Source organism: Alexandromys fortis, unplaced genomic scaffold (genome assembly GCF_014885135.2).
Source record: "Alexandromys fortis isolate MF-2015 unplaced genomic scaffold, M_Fortis_MF-2015_v1.1 scaffold_134, whole genome shotgun sequence".
NCBI lineage: Eukaryota > Metazoa > Chordata > Mammalia > Rodentia > Cricetidae > Alexandromys > Alexandromys fortis.
The window spans coordinates 4,352,190-4,370,456 of NW_026068007.1; the positions used below are offsets into that span (position 1 = coordinate 4,352,190).

Genomic DNA, 18,267 nt, shown 5'->3' on the forward strand with positions numbered 1-18,267 from the left:
TTTACTACATGAGCGCAATAGCCTTTGATATGATTGTATTTTATAACTTCTACCTTACATCAGTTTTCTAACAAATTTTGCTTTAAGATTATAAAAACTGGGGAAAAATGTGAAAAACAATGTTTGGCTATTAGAAAAGGAGCTGTGTGCATTATATGGTGTGTTTTTGTAGCTGAGTGTGTCAACATTCTCTTCTTGTTTTGTAGGCTTCCAAGCTACCATTAGCGCCCCTCACATGGTGAGTTAACCCTACACTTGACCATGCACAGGCACATTTACTGGAATGACCATTTCTTTTCTTTCGTTTTGAGACAGTGTCTTACTGTATAGATCAGGCCGGCCCCAAACTCACAGAGTTAGTTGTCTCTGCTTCTAACTCCCAAGTGCTGGGATTAAAGGTGTGCACTAACATGCTGGGCCAAACAGCTTATTTTTTACTTGGTATTTAGAAGAACTCTCCTTGTTAGAAGCTGTCATCATTAAAGGTTTCAGTGTCTGTTGTTAGCACCTGTGACAGAGAAATTGAACCTAGCAAAAAGCTAAGTAAAGGAGAGAGTGTTGTCTGTAATTCAGAGGCTTATCCTGTGTGATTCTTCCTGGGATGGTGTGAACTGATGTCTATCCACTGTAGCTGGGCACTTACAGTAGACCAGGAGACAGTTCCAGCCAGCCAACTTGGTAAGCCAATGAGCTTATTGGGGTAACAGAGACTTAGAGGCGCTTGGTGACTCACAGGCCACTGTGTCACTGCAAGAGCCACTCCAGCATGGGTCATAATGTCCAAAAGCCACAGGTAGGAACCCCAAATTGTTAACAGATCATCTGACCCTGAGCAGAGGGAAGCAGCCCACTGTCCATCTGAGCTCCCAGAGCTCCCAGAGCTTCCTCTCCTTCAGTGGGAGTGCTCTGACTCCGGAAGTAGCTACAGCACCATACTCTGGGGATCTTCAGCTTTCACAGTTGGTTTGGAAAGCCATTAGGGAGTAGTGATGGACAGCAGGTGTAAAGATGTGACTTTGGAAAGACCTGTTTAAGGTCTGGTTTTTTGATCGACTAGAAATTTTCTTGTTTGTAAGTATTAGTTTTAAGTATTAGTTTCTTGAATTGGTACTGCGTTGGATTTTGGTGAAGAAAATAGTAGCTTTCTGATTCTTTTAAAGTATTTGGGTAGGAAAAGCTCATGTGTAAGCTTACTTCTAAATTCTGTTACCATATATGTATTTATAATATACTGAAAATACTAGAAAAAAATACTTACAAAAATAGAATATAAAGCATTACAAAAAATATAGAAGCCAAATAAGCAGAAATTCATGGTATATCTTTTAAAAAGATGTTTTTATTACATTATTTATTTCTTTTTTGTTTTGTTTTGTTTTGTTTTTTTTCAAGACAAGGTTTCTCTGTAGTTTTGGTGCCTGTCCTGTAACTAGCTCTTGTAGACCAGGCTGGCTTCGAACTCAGAGATCCACCTGTCTCTGCCTCCCAAGTGTTGGGATTAAAGGGGTGTGCCCCACCACTGCCCCACTCACATTTTTTATTCCTTTAGGGTGTGTGGAAGGGCATATGGAGGGTCAAGAACAACTTTTATAGATCTTATCTCACCTTTTACCATGTAGGTCTTGGAGTTTGAGTTCAGGTTGTCAGGCTTGGCATCAAGCATTTTTATCTGCTGAGCCATCTTAGCTGCGCTAAATATGTCTTGTAATTCAAAAACATAGGGCTTTTAGAGTTGGATATGGTAGTGCACACCCTTGGGAGGTTGAGGCAGGAGAATTGTGAGTTTGGTGCCAGCCTTTACTACATAGTGACAGGTATCTTAGGGTTTCTATTGTGGAGACACCGTGACCATGGCACCTCTTATAAAGAAAACATTTAAATGGGGTTGGCTCCCTTACAGTTCAGAGGTTCAGTCCATTATCAACATGGCAGGGAGCATGGCAGCTGGAAGTATGGAGGTGTGCAGGCAGACATAGTAGTGGAGAAGGTGCTGAGAATTCTTACATCTTGACAGGTAGGCGATAGAAAGTGGTCTGTCTCACTGGGTATGGCTTGAGCATATATGAGACCACCGCAAAGCCCTCCTCCACAGTGACATACTTCCTCCGAGACCACATGTTCTCCAGCCAATCCGCCCCTCCTAATAGTGCCACTCCCTTTGGGTTCCATTTTCTTTCAAACCATCATACAAGGTCATCTTGAGCTAGGTAGTAGGACTCTTAACTCAAAAAGGGGGATGGGGTTGTAGAGAAAAATGCTAGAAACTAAGCTAAAATGAGAAAAGCTAAGAAATACTTATAATATGTATGACAAAATAGAAAAATTCAATAAGTATTCATAAAAATACATGTTTTTATGAGCATCTTTGAAATTAGTAGAAGAAAAGTCCCAAAGAAAAATAAAGGACAAGATTGATAGTTTTTTGAGAAAGAAATGCAGTATTATTGACTAATAAATAAAAGTTATTTCATGGAAATTAGTATATTTCAAATTAATATTAGTAAAGGGCCATTTTTCATCAGTCAGGTTGCTAGAGATCAAAATTGTTAATACTTTACATTGGAAAGAGGAAACTGGTAGTTATATTTATGTGTGTGTGTGTGTGTGTGTGTGTGTGTATTGCAACAGTAAAATTGTGTTTGGAAGGCCATATGGCCACACACACACACCTTAGTTACTTTTTAAAAACTATTTTTATTAAAAAAAAAAAGAAAGAAAGAAAGAAAAGAAAAGAAAAAAAAAGCCTAGTGGTGGCACCTGTCTTTAATTCAAGCACTCAGGAGGCAGAGGCAGGTGGATCTCTGTGAGTTTGAGGCTAGCCTAGTCTACAGAGCTAGTTCCAGGTCAGGCTCCAAAGCTATACAGAGAAACCCTGTTTTATGGCTGGGAGTGGAGTGGGGGGGGGGGAATTTAACATAACATACAGATAATTCTTTTTTTTTTTCTTTTCTTTTTGTTGTTTTTTTGAGGCAGGGTTTCTCTGTGTAACAATCTTGGCTGTCCTGTAATTTGCTTTGTAGACCAGGCTGGCCTTGAACTCACAGAGATCCTTCTGCCTCTGCCTCCAAAATGCTGGGATTAAAGGTATTTGCCCCTACCGAGGGGCCAGATAATTCTAAGATTTTTGGAGTGGCAGGAGCCATGTGACTTAAGGGAACAAGGCCTGACAATAGCACGAACAAGATCTGCTTGTGGCAAGGCCCTGGAGAGACCCTGACCCATTTGGCAAAGCCTGTGGATAGTTGACTGCGTAGTTCTGGGCCTGACCCCGGGGCACACGTGCTCCTGCTCTCCTTGCTTTCATTATGCTGGCCACACTGCTGTGACCTTTAGTTTCACTTTCTCAGGGTAAAATAGCTATTACAGCGGGAAAACTCCCCCTGGTGACTCCTCTGAGTGAGCCAGAGATGTTAAAAATATACAGTGGACCTAATTCAGCCCCTAAAGCCTTTAATGTTTCAGGTGTGACCATGAGTTCAGACTTAAGAACAGGATGTTGCCTTTCCAATGCCCCCTGTAACTAGCCTGGAAGAGTCACAGTAGTTCATAAAATTTAATATTACAAATTTGCATAACTTGTGGAGAGAATGAGTTTAACCACAAGAGTTTAGGAGAAATGCTAATAAATAGATGGTATCAGGAGTTAATGGGAAGAGTCTAGAGATGGATTGAAGCAGAATCATAGAAGCCCACAGTTGTTTGATAGCTGTGCCAATATCCTAAGAAGTTGAGAGAAGGGCATGAGAACAAGAGATAAATGGTGCCAACCAATAAGAGTAAGTTTCTGAGTTATGTTGCTTATAGGATAAAAGGAAAAACCCGGTATATCTCCAGAGGAGAGGGAATGGTACAGAATGTAGAATGAATTGATCCAGCTTTGGCTGGTGAGTTGATTGTAGGAACCCAGATCCTACCAGATGTAAATGTTAACTAATAAAGACCAAACTGTCTCTCACCCTGCATGATGCTGTAACTGCAAATGCTGCCAACTGAGCATATTGTTCTACTGTAGGTTGCTGAGTTAGGAAACTTCCTTTGTAGCTTGCAACACTGCTTATGCTTCTAACATTAGAGCTATAGATCAAATAGGTAGTAGTTACCAGTGGGAAAGATGGAAGGGGAAAGAAGTAAAGGAACAAATTAGTAATTATTATAACCATTTTTAGAAACTTACAGGAACAAATCTGATTGTAAAACTGTTTATGCAGACCATTAAAAATATGTAAATAAAAATGATCCAGGCGATTCATGGATCATCCAGGTTGACTTCTGCCTCCTGAGTGCTAGGAGATTAAAGGTGTGCAACACCACACCCAGAACTTTATATGACTTATTGTTATTATTACAGCTATATTTAGTAACTTTATTACATTTTTTGTTATAAAAGATTGAAGCTACCTTAAATCTCTTCAATATTGATATTTGTTATAATGCATTCATACCTGAATATAGTTTAGTAGTAGAAACTTCAGTAGAAAGTTGCCAACTACTTACATGAGGTAATGTATGGGCTTCAAGAAGAAGTGAACATTTGGTTAATTTTCTTTTGGCAATTACTTACATGAGGTGATGTATGGGCTTCAAGAAGAAGTGAACATTTGGTTAATTTTCTTTTGGCAGCATGCATATGCACTAGAACTTCTGTTTGACCAGTTACATGAAGGTGCTAAAGCCCTTGATGTAGGATCTGGAAGCGGAATCCTCACTGCATGTTTTGCACGGATGGTAAGAACTTTAATCTCCCTCGTGAGCCTAATAGAAATATATTACATGATTAGCTATCGTTTCTTTTTACTAGTAGTTTTGATCTTTGTTTTGTTATATTAATTTGGTAATTTAAACCAGGTAGAGGCGTGCACGCACCCAGAAGGCAGGCGGATTTCTGAGTTCAGGCCAGCCTGAACTACCAAGCAAGTTAAAAAAAAAACAGAAAAACAAAAAAAAACAAAAAAAAAAAAAAAAAAAAAAAAAAAAAAAAAAAAAAATTGGATTATAGTTGCAAGTGATGGAACACTTAAACCCAAAACTGTAGAACTCAAAGAGAATTTATTTAACTTGTCTATTGGAAAAGCCTAGGGGCTTCCCTGGGTTCTTATGTAGCTGGATTTAGAAAGCCAGACTTAGTTGGGCAGTGTAGCACGAATTCTAGTTGATCTTAATAATAAAAACCCGGAGTCAGATATAGGGGTTAATGCTGAAGATCAGAGAAGCAGAGAGGCGGGTCACTAGAGAGTTCTTTTACCTTTACCAATGCTCAGACTGAAGGGGTGATCCTGTTCTCAGACTGTATGTCCAGACGCATCTGTCCCCACCAAACCTCAGACTGCCTGAGCTCCTGTCTCCTCCCACCTTATATTCCTTTCTCCACCTTCCTAGTGCTGTGATTAAAGGCATATGATCCCAAGTGCTGGGATCACCTTTGTGTGAACTTCTCATTTAGACAGATTCAGTCTTGTGTAGTCCAGGGTGACCCCACGTGACCCCAACATGGCAGCCCAGTTCTGCTGAGTTCTCATCTGACAGAAGAGAATGAAGCTGGCCTGGTTTTAGGCTGCCTTACATGTTTCCTAAGAGCTTTTCCTTAGAAAAAGGTGAGGTGCTGGCTTGCTTCCTGTACCTCAGTGTTTAGCAAAGATGCTTATCTGATGAAGCTGTCTAGAGTGTAAGCAGGGCTTCACCACAGCACTTGAGTGACCATTTGTGCTCAGAGTCCTGGCAGATTGGTTATGAGGAGCTCTGTGTCCAGAGAGGTCCTGGTCTATGGAACGTGAGATGTGTGCTCTAGATGTGCAGTAGATCCTGCAGTGTAACTCTATAGAGATAAGAGTTTTGTCTAAATTGTTTTCTTGCCATTTGTTAAATATTTAAGATTAGTGTCCAGCACACAGTGAGGGCCATGATCTTTTCTAGTGTTTTATTGGTTTTGTAGAGTTCAAGTCCTCAGAACTGGGTATCAGGAATTCTTTTATAAAAAGCTGAAAATAGCGTTTAATTAGCAAATCATTGTCTAGTGTTGATATGTTACTGGTTTCAAAGGAATATTCACTTAAAAATATCATTAGGGGACCAATAAGATGACTAATCGGGTAAAGGCACTTGCTGCCAGTCCTGACAGCCTGAGTTCATTCCTGGAAGCCACATGGTAGGAGGAGAGAACAGTCTCCCACATGTGCCATGGCACATGCCTCCTACACATAAAATAAGCAAATAAATGTAGTAAAAAAGTTTCTTAGTTATCTTTTAAAAAGATACTGTTTTTCAAGCATTTACCTGTAGTTATCAGTGTTCTGTGTGTTTATCATGTGCTCTTTTCTTTCTCATTTATATGAGGTATAGACCCCATTTTTTCTTAGTTTATAGTTGAGGAACCTGATTTAGAGAATGACGGGTCTGCATGCCTAGTGTCAGGCAACTGTGAGTGATGAAATTCAGGTAGGACCCAGGAGTTTGTTCAGGGCCTTTATTCTGTTATTCTTTATTTTGTAATCAGTGTTGATACTTAAGTTGTTTTTATATATTTATGAATTTTCTTTTTTGAGATGGGGTCTCACTGTGTGGTCCTGGCTGCCCTGGACTTGCTGTGTAGACCACACTGCCTTCTGAGTGCTGGGATTAAAGGTGTGCACCACCACTGCCCAGGAAAAATATATTAGTTTTTTTTAAGATGGATCTCATCATATAATTGTGACCGGAACTCACTGTGTAGAACAGGCTGGTCTTGAACTCACTAATCCACCTGCCTCCGCTTCCTAAGTATAAGAACTAAAGGCATTTGCCACCCATAATACCTGAATGAATCCTGGATTTAAAAATTAGAAATCTAGACTGGACAGTGGTGGCACATGCCTTTAATTCCAGCACTCAAGAGGTAGAGCCAGGTCAGTCTCTGAATTAGATGCAGTGTGGTCTATTTAGCAAGTTCCAGGGCAGCCAGGACTACACAGTGAGACCGAGACCCTGTCTCAAGAAAAAAACAAAACAAAAACCCCCCCAAAAAACAAAAAAACAGGTGGTGGTGCATGCCTTTAATCTCAGTACTCAAGGAGGCAAAGGCAGGTGGATCGTTCCAGGTCAGTCAGGACTGTTACACAGAGAAACCCCGTCTCAAACAATCAAAAGAAAAAAATTATAAATATAAAAGGAATGCAGATTTCTTAGTAAGGTTTTGTAATTTATTTTAACTTTATAATTGCTTAAATAAAATTATTCAAAAAGTTGAAAAAGTTGTATATGGTAATTGCGATAAACTGAGATTTTAGATTAATGACTTAAAACTTTTTTATTTCTCATTTCAGAATATGATTTTAATTAAGGAAACATTTTAAAGACACTCCAGAAAAGCAAATTTACCAATGCGAACTCTTGAACTACTTTTTGTTTTCCAGGTTGGACAAAGTGGAAAAGTCATAGGAATTGATCACATTAAAGAACTAGTAGATGACTCAATAAACAACGTCAAAAAGGACGACCCAATGCTTCTGTCTTCAGGACGAGTACGGCTGGTTGGTGAGTACAGGAAACGTAATGTTTCTTTTTTTAAGTGGATTTTCAGTATCCTTCATCTTCATTGAAACAGGTAGGATAAAAACAGGGTTTTTTTGTTTTTGGTTTTTTTTTGGTTTTTTTTTTTTTCGTTGTTGTTGTTCATTTTAATGAACACACAGTGTTGCATTGCTTATGATCTCAGCTTGGTGTTTTCCTGTCATCATTGCGGTTGAGTTTGTTTTCATGTTTGCCCATTTGGATTTCCCTCTTGTCAGGTGCCTGTCCAGATATCTGGTTGCATTATTATCTTTGAGATGGGTGTTCTAGCAATTAGTCTTGTTACTTTACATACATTTCTCCCCCTTGGTGGTATGCATTTTCATTTTATTGCCACCTTACTTTTATTCATTCATTCGTTTGTTTATTTTGCACTGCTCTTGATCAAACCCATGGCCTTCCACATGCAGGGTAGTTGCTGTACCGTAGAGGTATATGCCCAGCCCTTATGAGGCTGAATTAAGAAGTTCTTAATTTTAGTGTAGTTAGGCTAACTGTTCTTCCCCCAGTGCCTTCTGTGTCTTAAGGATATATGAAGTCATGAAAGTCTCTTCCCCGACTCCTCTGCTAGAATTCTTCACACCAAGTGTGACCTGCACAGATTTTCAAAGTGTAACTTCTCTTTCAGTGGGTGATGGAAGAATGGGATATGCTGAAGAAGCTCCTTACGATGCTATTCATGTAGGAGCTGCTGCCCCAGTTGTGCCCCAGGCAGTAAGTTGGGCTTTTTTTTGTATTTGTGTGCTTTAGTCCTAAAACTTAAAATATTTATATAGCAATGTAGCGATGAGTTCCAGATGAAGTACAGAATATACTTAGACGTTCATACATTCTAGTTAATACTAAATGCTAATAGTTTATTAGATAGAAAAGAAAATGTCTGTGTAAGAGAATTTTGTAGAGTAGTCAAGGGGGCACTGATGATGGAACTTGAACTGGGTCAGAGTTATTGGAGCCTCCAGCTCAGAACTCAGGCTGTCTTCCTACAGTCTTAGTTTAATGCGGTTTAGTGATGGTGGTTTGACTTGGGCACAGGAGGAGCCTGTATATTAAGAGCTCAGTCTTTATGTAGATTTGAAATATAAATGTGATGCTAAGAAGATGTAGATGAAAGGACTGACTTTGGGAGCAAACCTGGATCGGGAGGAAGACATCTCCTATTTTTCATTATGACTGTTAGAACTCAGGGTAATAAGTCAAGGGCAACACAGTAATCAAGTGTTCCTTAAGAAAATTAAAATGGAAAGTGACCAGATTTTAACTGAAAGAAACCTTCTCTGGGGCAGTACTATCCTATCCAAAGTCAGGTTTCTTTCTTGCTTTTTTTTGAATAATATAAGGTTGTATTATTCAAAGGGTAGAATATGATTTAACCATTTTTAGACCGGAAGGGTAGTTTGGTTCTGCATTCATAGGATTACCCTCATCATATCAATGAAGTAGCCCAGCCCTACTTTCCCACTCGGCTGGTGCCAGGACTCCTAAATGCAGTCATGGCATTAGGATTCCCTTACCATTGTCTCAGTGATGCCCTAGATTCCACGGTGATAGGATAGCAGTTCCTTGTTAATTTTCTGTACTTTTCCCTTCTCCGTCGCCCCTTCCACAAAGATCTGGAACACACTGCACTGGCATTAGAATTCTCTGTTGCCGTTGGTTCTGCCCAAACATACTGAGCTTTTTAGTTATAGCAGATGTTGTGTCTGGTGCTGTGAGGACAAGGTGAATACACAGCATAGTCCATCATCAGATAACTTGTACCTTAGGAGGGGGGGACGAGAGGTAAATGGCTAAGTGGGGAGCACGTTACTATGTTTTCAGCCAACAGGGAATGAAAAATATGTTTTTGGATGAGGGGAGGTCCAGACAGTTGAAAGAGCAACATTTACGTTTGCTGTCACTGAATACTGTGTCAAGTCCATACAGTGGCCCTCAGTTATACTAGTCACCTAGAGGTGGTTCAAATGAGGCTGGGTGTGCAGTGTGTTATATATGCAAGTACTGTGCCACTTGTGAGGGACTTGAGCCACTATGGGTTACGTTATGCTTGAAGGATCCTGGAATCAACCCCTGATTGATGGTTAAATCAAGGACACTAAGAAGTGACTACATGAAGTGTATTTCTGCTTTTGCCCATGGACATTGAACATTGCTTACGGTGCTGTCAGGTGACTTTTTCACATCTGTAATTTGGTGTGTTTGTGGGCCTTTTCTTTTTTCTCCTAGTTAATAGACCAGTTAAAGCCTGGTGGAAGATTGATATTGCCAGTTGGTCCTGCAGGAGGAAACCAAATGTTGGAGCAATATGACAAGCTACAAGATGGCAGTGTCAAAATGAAGCCTCTGATGGGGGTGATATACGTGCCTTTAACAGATAAAGAAAAGCAGTGGTCCAGGTGGAAGTGATTTTCTCTTCTGCTCTTTCTTCTTCCACACATTCAAGGTGAAAGGGTGTGGACTTTAAGACATTAGCCTGCAAGAGCTGTGTTTGGTGGCTTCCTTCATGCTGCTCCATTAAAGCATCAGAAACTCCTCCCATGAGCCGTGTGACAAATGTGGCCTGGTCTGTTCTTCTTTCAGATTGACACATTCCTTTAGAAGAGGGAGGGTGACAAGCCACTTAGGAGGCAGACACAGGCAGATCTCTTTGAGTTCAAAGCCAGCCTGGTCTAGAGTGATTCTAGGACAGCTAGGACTACACAGAGAAACCCTGTCTTAGAAAAAAAGGGAAAGACACTATTTTCCTGAATATTTCTAAGTCATGTTTGTAGCTGCTATAATAGGTATGGAAATAAATGTTTTGATCTAGAAAAGAGGCCACCATTTCTTGCCTTGTTCATTCCTTCTAATACCACTGGGACAAAGAGAAAGAAAGATTTGTAAAGGGGAAAAATGTTTGACATTTAAAAAAAGATCAGTCCTGGAGAAGATGGTCTAGCTCTGGGTCAGTTTCTGGGTGTGCAGCATGGTTTTAGAGCCATTGTAAGGAGTAAATGTGTCATCATACTTTAGATTAGGCCGGCCAGTTTTGAGCTCTTCTAGCTAAGTTTGGGGAGGAGAGGGATTCCAAGGCTGTCGAGTGAGTTCCCAGGTCTCCCAACCTTCCTGGAGGACATGCACACAGTACTGTTCTCACAGCCCTCTTCTCATGCTGCATCGCATGGCTCATTCGAAAGCTGCTGCCTGCTTGTGCATCACAGCATCAGCTGGATGTTCCCTTTGAAGCTGACACCACTTCTCCCCGGAGAGAAGTGACAGCGGCATACTGGAGTGTCTGGCTCGGTGCTTAAAGCCGGTGTCCAAATCAGGGTGGACTGACGGTATCTTTTCTTGTTGACAAGCTGCTTCTTTTAAGAGGGACTTTTTGGTTTTGTTTTGTTTTGTATTTTAAATAAAAAAAATAATGTAAGTACAACAGAACTCTTAATTTTGCTCTCTATAAAGAAGGCAGGTACTTTTAATGACTTTAAAATTTTTCTTTGTGCATGGTGCATGCATGTGTGCCACATGGGTATGGAGCTCAGAGAACAACTTGGAGAAGTCCACTCTCCCCTCCTATGTGGGGGCCAGGCATTGAGCTCTGTCAGGGGAATGGTAATGGTTGGTGCATGCTTTTAATCCTAGCACTCAGGAGACAGAGACAAGTGGATCTCTGTGAGTTTGAGGCCAACCTGGTCTACAGAGAGAGTTCCAGGACAGGCTCCAAAACTACAGAGAAACCCTGTCTCGAAAAACAAAACGAACAAACAAACAAAAATTATTATGTACAGTTTGCCCTGTATGTATGTTTGCACACCAGAAGAGGGCACCAGATCTCACTGTAGATGGTTGTGAGCCACCAATGATTGCTAGGAATTGAACTCAGGACCTCTGCAAGAAGAGCAAGTGCTCTTAGCACTGAGCCATCTCTCCAATCCTCATTTGTTCTTGAATGACAATATACATGATTTAGTATTACCAACACGGAACTATAAAAACTTAATACAACAGACTTACATGGTTGCAACGCACTGACGACATTTAACATATATAGCCATTTTAATGAGCAAATATGGGAATGCTACCTTTTATTGTAAATGATCTGTGCATGTAAGTCATATAAGCAGAATTTTGAACAGTTGGGAAATTTTAGTAGCTAGAAAGTTGAATGGATTTGAGAAAATTATCATGTGTGGAAGTTGTCTGTGTTTTCACAGCAAATGTTAGCTTTCCTTAGTACCTTAAGATTTAAAATTCCAATCTATGAGCCTAATTTCTTTTTGTTTATTGGGAAAATGTGAAGAAACTCCAGATGTGCCCCAGTAGTAGATTACTTGCCTAGCATGCATAAAGCCTTAAGTTTGATCCCCAGTACCGCCCCCCACCCCAAGAGAAAATGCAATGTAGAGAATATTTGGAGATGTGTTAGGTGTTCTTGACTGGCATTAAGACTTAGTTACTAATTATTTAATGTCTTGCTACAAGTAAATACAAGTTTTATAATTTAGTATCCTTATTCATGCTTTAAAAGACACGGGTGTTCAGACTGTGTGACTAGAGCAAGTGACTCCTGTAGACTGATAATCTTAACATTTGCATTAACTCTGGTAAAGATTGTTCTATGCTAATTATAATAGTGTGGTTAAAGGACTGTATTAGGAGGGGGTAGAACTGATAATTATTGTGTAAAAGATAATCCAGGGGCTGGGGAGGTGGCATGGCTTATAAAGTGCTTACTGTGCAAGAATAAGAGCCTGAGTTCAGATCCCTGGCACCATGTAACAGCTGGCTGTGGTGGCATGTGTCTGTAACTCCAGTACTTAGTGAGTAGGGGAAGGGAGGAGTGGGGGTCCTGTGAGCTTACTGGTTGGCCAACCTTGATGCTCTGGATTCATAAGTAGATCCCATATCAAAAACTAAAGTGGGGAGTGAGTGAGGGAGACACCAGAGATCAACCCCTGGCCTCTGTACACTACACACACACTCTCACATATGCTCCAGTAATGTAACATAAAAGGGGCTTATTAGAGGAAGCATTTTTTTCTTGTACCATTTATAAAATACAACTTAAAAGGCACATTATTTGGTAAGCCTTAAACTCAGCACCTCTTTGGGACATGAAAGGTCTCCCTATAATTATGTCTCTTCCATATCCACAGCTTTTATAAAGCATTCGTCTTTGGTGTTGCTGAGACAGGGTGGTGGAGGTGTGCAGAGCTGAGCTTCTGCCATCGCTGCCCATCGCCAGTCACCATCCCTGTCTGCGGCTCACACTTCAGCTCTACAGATATGTATGTCTTATTCTCCCAGTCATTTGAGAATTAATTGCAATACCATACTTCTTCATCCCTGAAATACAGAGTGTTTAGTGATGCTTTTGTCACTTGGTAGCTTCAGATGAGGCTTCCGGACTTTGTGATGCTTCATTTTTCCACACTGAATGGTTTCATTGAGGTAGAATTTATATGCCATCCACTTTCCTTTAGACTGCATTTTTACTCCTTCCTTCCTCTCACTGGCAGTTGCTGGCCCAGTGCTGCAATGGCTGAGCGAATGGTTTCTTTAAGGCTGCCTTAAATGAGATCAGCTGACAGGTATAGGACACCTGCAAACGGGCTTTTCTCTAGAGTTCAGGCTGCAAGTGCTATCAGACTTTCCAAGCAAGACTCTTTATCCAGTTTTGTGAATAGAATTCTTTTTCTGTTTTGGTTTGTTTTTTCGAGAAATAGTTTCTCTGTGTAGCTTTGGTGCCGGTTCGTAGACCAGGCTGGCCTTGAACTCAGAGATCCACTTGCCCCTGCCCTCCAGTGCTGGGATTAAAGGCATGTGCCACTACCGCCCAGTGTGAATAGAACTCTTAAAAAAATAATTTGAACTCTTAAGTGTTTAAGCTGTCATCTTAGGAGATTAGCAAGAAGTCATAATTTTTCTGACTTTTTTGCCTCAAAGAAAGAAGTTTAACTTTAGGTCTAAAATCAAAGTTTGGGTTTTGTGGTTTCCTGCTGTGTTATGGAGTAGCATGAAAGATGCTCGGGGTGACTGGTGTTTGGTTTTGCTTTGGCTTGGAGCTATTTGTGCTTTCATTTCTCTTGTTGCATTGCTTGGAATCTGCATATTTTACTGACTTGAGTGTTGTGTCTAAATTGTTAGAGTGCCAAATCACAGCATGTGACTCCTAATTACATTTTTCTCTTTTCTCCCCAGAGATGAACTATAAAAGCAACATGAGCTTGACCAGTCTATAACATTGCAGTGGATTGCTCATCTCGGTCCTTACAGCATTTGAAAACCAACAGCATCACAGCTTGTTTTGGACTTTGTTACACTCTTATTTTCAGCATGAAAATGTGTGGTTTTGTAGGATTTCCTAATTCAAAGAGGTGCAGAGCCAAACTGGTAGAGGAGGGCTGCAAAGTATAACTTTGTGTGTTGTTTTAACATGCCCACATTTTATTTTAAAAATATTAAAAGAAAGGGTTCTCCACATGGAAAACCTAGTTTATTAATTAGTTTTGAAGAATGGCTTTGCTTTTCTTGAACACTTAATTCTGTTCCAATATTAATTTATCAGACTTCTTTTGTGCATCAGATAACACCACCATTCACAAGTTTAGGTTTCTTGGTAGCTGATGTCTGTTAGATGCTACTAAGAAAATAGAGATGAGCTTTCTTTTTAAAGCTTTCGACGTGGTGTCATAGGATAGCATGTTGTAGATACAATCAGCTGCTGTTACCTTAAAACTAGTTGTTTGTAAATACTGAAACCTCAGACGACGGCAGGTGGTGTCCTGTAAACACTAGCTGTTCAGATTGGACATCTCTGATGTAATTTTCCTCTAAAAATGATAGGAGGTTGTAGCTCAATATTGTTTTCTGTTTCTAGTTTGCTGCTGATACTGTATCTGCGCCTAACATGCTGTGTAAGCTGTCTGCACAGTTTATACAGCGCTGCTTTGCCAAATAAAATTAAAAGCAAAAGAAGCATTGGTGGCGTTTGACTCTAGAAGAACAGAGGTCTGCTAGGTCCAGATACTGCCCACAGTCACGGGGGAAAGTGTCTTCTGCTGCTGCTGCAGTCTGTGAACTCCTAGGAGGTAAATATGTATAGCATTAGTCCACAGTACATGGCTGCCTTCCTTCAGGACAGAGACTGTGCGCTCATTGTTTGTCACTGCCTTCCCAGCCCAGGGCTTGCTATTTAGTAGCTCTGTAGTAAATGTCCAATGAGTGAGTGGCTGAAGTTAGTATCGGGGAAGAATGTGGTTGAGAATAAACTTACCAAAATCTATAAGTAGACTCATTCATTTAATAACTGTAAAGTGTGTGAAGGCAATACATTTTGAGGATCTTATTTATGTTTTCTAAGACTTTAGTTTTTGTGAAGTTTCTAGAACTGAAGGGAAGATTATCAGCTCCCAATAAGTGGGGCTAGCTTCCCCAGCAGAGCCTTCCATGTGAAGGGCACATGGTTCTGACATTTCTTAGTGTGTGAGAAACCCTTCCCCACTCTCCAAGTCTTCTATCACTAACTAGAAGTCATGCAGACATCATCTCACAAGTGTCTTCTTGGCTGAGGTCTCAGTCACAAGAAACTAGCATTCTGTGGTCCCACAGACTTGAAAATCTTACCCAGCTTTGGTTTGCTTTGGAATCCTGGTAGTGAACTCTGGTGTCTAGGATGCATGGTTATTTGAAGTATGTGTGAAGGTTAAATGTTCTTTCAGGCTTTAAAGCAAATAAAATTTTTACCGTACCACTTGCCTAGATCCTTGGTAGTCATCACACCATGTTACATGCAGATCTCTATTAGGTTTTGGGATAGAAAAAGGCATTCTATACCAGTAGTTTTCAGTGTGGTTGAGGAGAGAGTTTGTAAATAAGCATTATAAACTGCCCCCCAATTTGTACTGCCATCCAATTCTTGGATTTTACCCTTTTAGAAGGTGAAATTTTAGGATGTCAGATAAACAGTTTTAATAAAACATCACTGAGTGGGTAGAGATAGAAATAATCATTTTAATGAAATCTGAGCCTTTAAAAAGAGTTGAATTTATGTATGTGTATAGGAGAAATGAGAAATGTTTGATAATTTCAAAGCATTTTATTTTCCCTAATAGATATTGTGCCTGTATATAACATAAAGGGCAATGAAGATACTTCAGGAGGTTGTAGGCTAGTCTGATCTTGTGAAATAAATTTTTCCCTATAGATTTGATCTTGCTGAAAGCCATACTTGGCTATCAAATGTTGGTGGCAATAAGCTTACATCAGGGTTCAGTTTCTATTAAGGGCTGCTGCTCTTTCTCAGACAGGAACAGTACAGAACACATCATGGGAAAATAATTCATAACCACTGTCCAAGTGAATATTTAAAAGTCCATTCCCTACGAGATGCTATTGTTCTGTAGGGGAATGGGGGGGGGGTTTGCTGCCAAGCCTGAGAATCTGAGTTTCAACCCCAAGACGTACACGGTAGGTCTCTGACCTTCACACACATTGCGGCATGGTGGCATATGCCTGAAATCCCAGCACTTGGGAGGCCGAGTTAGGACGATTACAGGGCATCCTCAGCTACACAGCAAGTTTGAAGGCAGCCTGGACTCCATGAGACCCTGCCTTTAAAAGAGAAAAAAAGTACATCTCTTCACTAAAACATCTTAAAATGTCAGTGGATAGTATAATTTTTTAGTAATAACTTCATAAACTCTTCAAGGGATTCTTAGTGTGTGATTACCACCAGGAGGTAATTCCTCTGAGTTTGTAAGGCATTTTTTGCTCAGGAAGAGGTAGATTTTTCTAGTTTCTAGTAGTTTAGTGTACCACTAAAGGAACTCATGCCTGTGTGGTAACCTAACACTAATAAAAAAATAGCAAGCATGGGTCATTTTATAAATTGTTCTAGAATTCAACAGGCTGATAACTTATTTAGTATGCATAATTATATGTATAAATTCTTGCAACATATAAGTCATTTCTTACAGCTTCCTGTGTTCCTAATGACTTAATAGCTTAGTATGTTCTGCAGTAAAACGGCTCTGACTGGGGTTTGGTTACATCTCTGGATTTCTCCTACCGTTTTTCAGAAGGATGGCAGTATTTTGTTCTTAGCGTACGTAAAGGTTGTCCATAAAAGGATCCACTTGAAAGGGGACTAGCCCAAGGAAGCTTGTGACTGTGCATTGTAATATAATAAAATGGAAATGAAGCATAATAATTTGTTCATCTTGAATTCTTCTAATCTTCTCGTGACAGTGACTGGTGGCTTCCCCCACCAACCCTAGGGCTTCATCTTTTTAACTGGTTTTGTGTTGTATCAATATTCTGTGAAATTCCCTTCTTGTGGGGAAAAAAAGCAATGATTGACGTTACTCTGTTAGTGCTCACGGGATGGTACTGAACTGGCTCTCTGAACTCTGGGAGCCTCTGGTGTCTGTCTGTCTTTCCACTCTTCCTTCTTTCTGTCATTCAGCCTGTGAGGAGCCCCTTCAGAGCTGCTGAATCTGAAGAATTCATTCAACAGTACCGACAGGGTGGGCGTGGCACACATGGAAATTGTCGGAAGGCCCCGTGATGGTAGCATGAAGGACATTTTAATTGAGACATCCTACATGTCTTCCAAAACAAGCTTCCAAAAAGCTGCAACCATGCATGAACCTAGATGTCCCAACGTCACAGGCGGCCACTCTTACTTCAGTCCATTTCTGAGACACTAGCTTTGGGTCTAATTTTTTTCTGTCATCAGTGGTTTCCTACCTAGCCAAGGACTCTAACAGTGTTTAGCCCTGAAGCCACTGTAACTGTCCCCTTTAGCTGGACAGTACTACATTGACATAGGTAAGAACTAGGAAAATAAAGCCACGAGGCAAGAAGTTTGAAGCATTGATGCTTAAAAAGCCAGCTTCTTGAGGTCATTTGGGAGCAAAGCCTTGAGCTTTCCCCCTTGGTATATAGCTAGAGCAGTTCCTTGTTAGAAATTCTGTTTGAGGTTCAAAACAAAACAGAAAACTGTACAAAGCTTGTGGTCCAAAAGCATGATTAAGTTGTGTTAGGAAGTGGTTTAACCTAAACAGAAATGAAACCTAGACATTAAGTGTTCAGCGGTGATCAATTACAGCCACCTAAGTCACAGAATCTCAGGGTCAATGCTTATGTTAAGAGCATCTCTGGAGAGGATGTGGAGTTGGGAACACTCCTCTACTGCTGGTGGGAGTGCAGTCTTGTACATGACATTCTGGAAATCAGTATGGTGGTTTCTCAGAAAATTGGGAATCAATCTACCTCAAGACCCAGGGATATCACTCCTGGGCATATACCCAAAGGATACTCAATCATACCACAAGGACACTTGCTCAACAATATTCATAGCAGCATTATTGGTAATAACTTGGAAACAACTAGATGCCCCTCAACTGAAGAATGGATAAAGAAAATGTACATTTACATAATGATGTATTACTCAACAGTAAAAAAGATATGAAATTTGCAGGCAAATGGATGGAACTAGAAAAAAGTCATCCCGAGTGAGGTAACCCAGACTCAGAAAACAAACACAATATATACTTGTGGTTAGAAGATATTAAAGTAAAGCTAAGGATAACCAGACTACAATCCACAGTTCCAAAGAATTGGGGGGGGGGAAGAGGAGTGGGAAAAAATATATAGCTTAATAAAAACAAAAAAAAAAAGTTAATAAAGAGCATCCCTGGGATGAATCTGAAGGAGGACATGAAAGACTCAGCCTGTGTG

At 40.3% G+C, this 18,267-nt stretch overlaps 1 protein-coding gene across 3 annotated transcripts in view; it reads left to right on the forward strand.

Annotated features, from left to right (window-relative positions):
• Positions 1-16,735, forward strand: part of Pcmt1 (protein-L-isoaspartate (D-aspartate) O-methyltransferase) — a 32,597-nt gene extending 15,862 nt beyond the window's left edge. For 2 of the 3 annotated variants that reach the window (XM_050161625.1, XM_050161628.1), the window contains exons 3-8: positions 207-238; positions 4,621-4,725; positions 7,386-7,506; positions 8,171-8,256; positions 9,769-9,938; positions 13,726-16,735. In XM_050161625.1, coding sequence (XP_050017582.1) covers positions 207-238; positions 4,621-4,725; positions 7,386-7,506; positions 8,171-8,256; positions 9,769-9,938; positions 13,726-13,738 — 527 coding nt within the window. In that variant the 3' untranslated portion in view covers positions 13,739-16,735. Of the gene's footprint in view, positions 1-206; positions 239-4,620; positions 4,726-7,385; positions 7,507-8,170; positions 8,257-9,768; positions 9,986-13,725 lie in introns of all 3 variants that reach the window. The other variant, XM_050161626.1, reaches the window with a different exon arrangement.
• Positions 16,736-18,267: the final 1,532 nt, after the last annotated feature.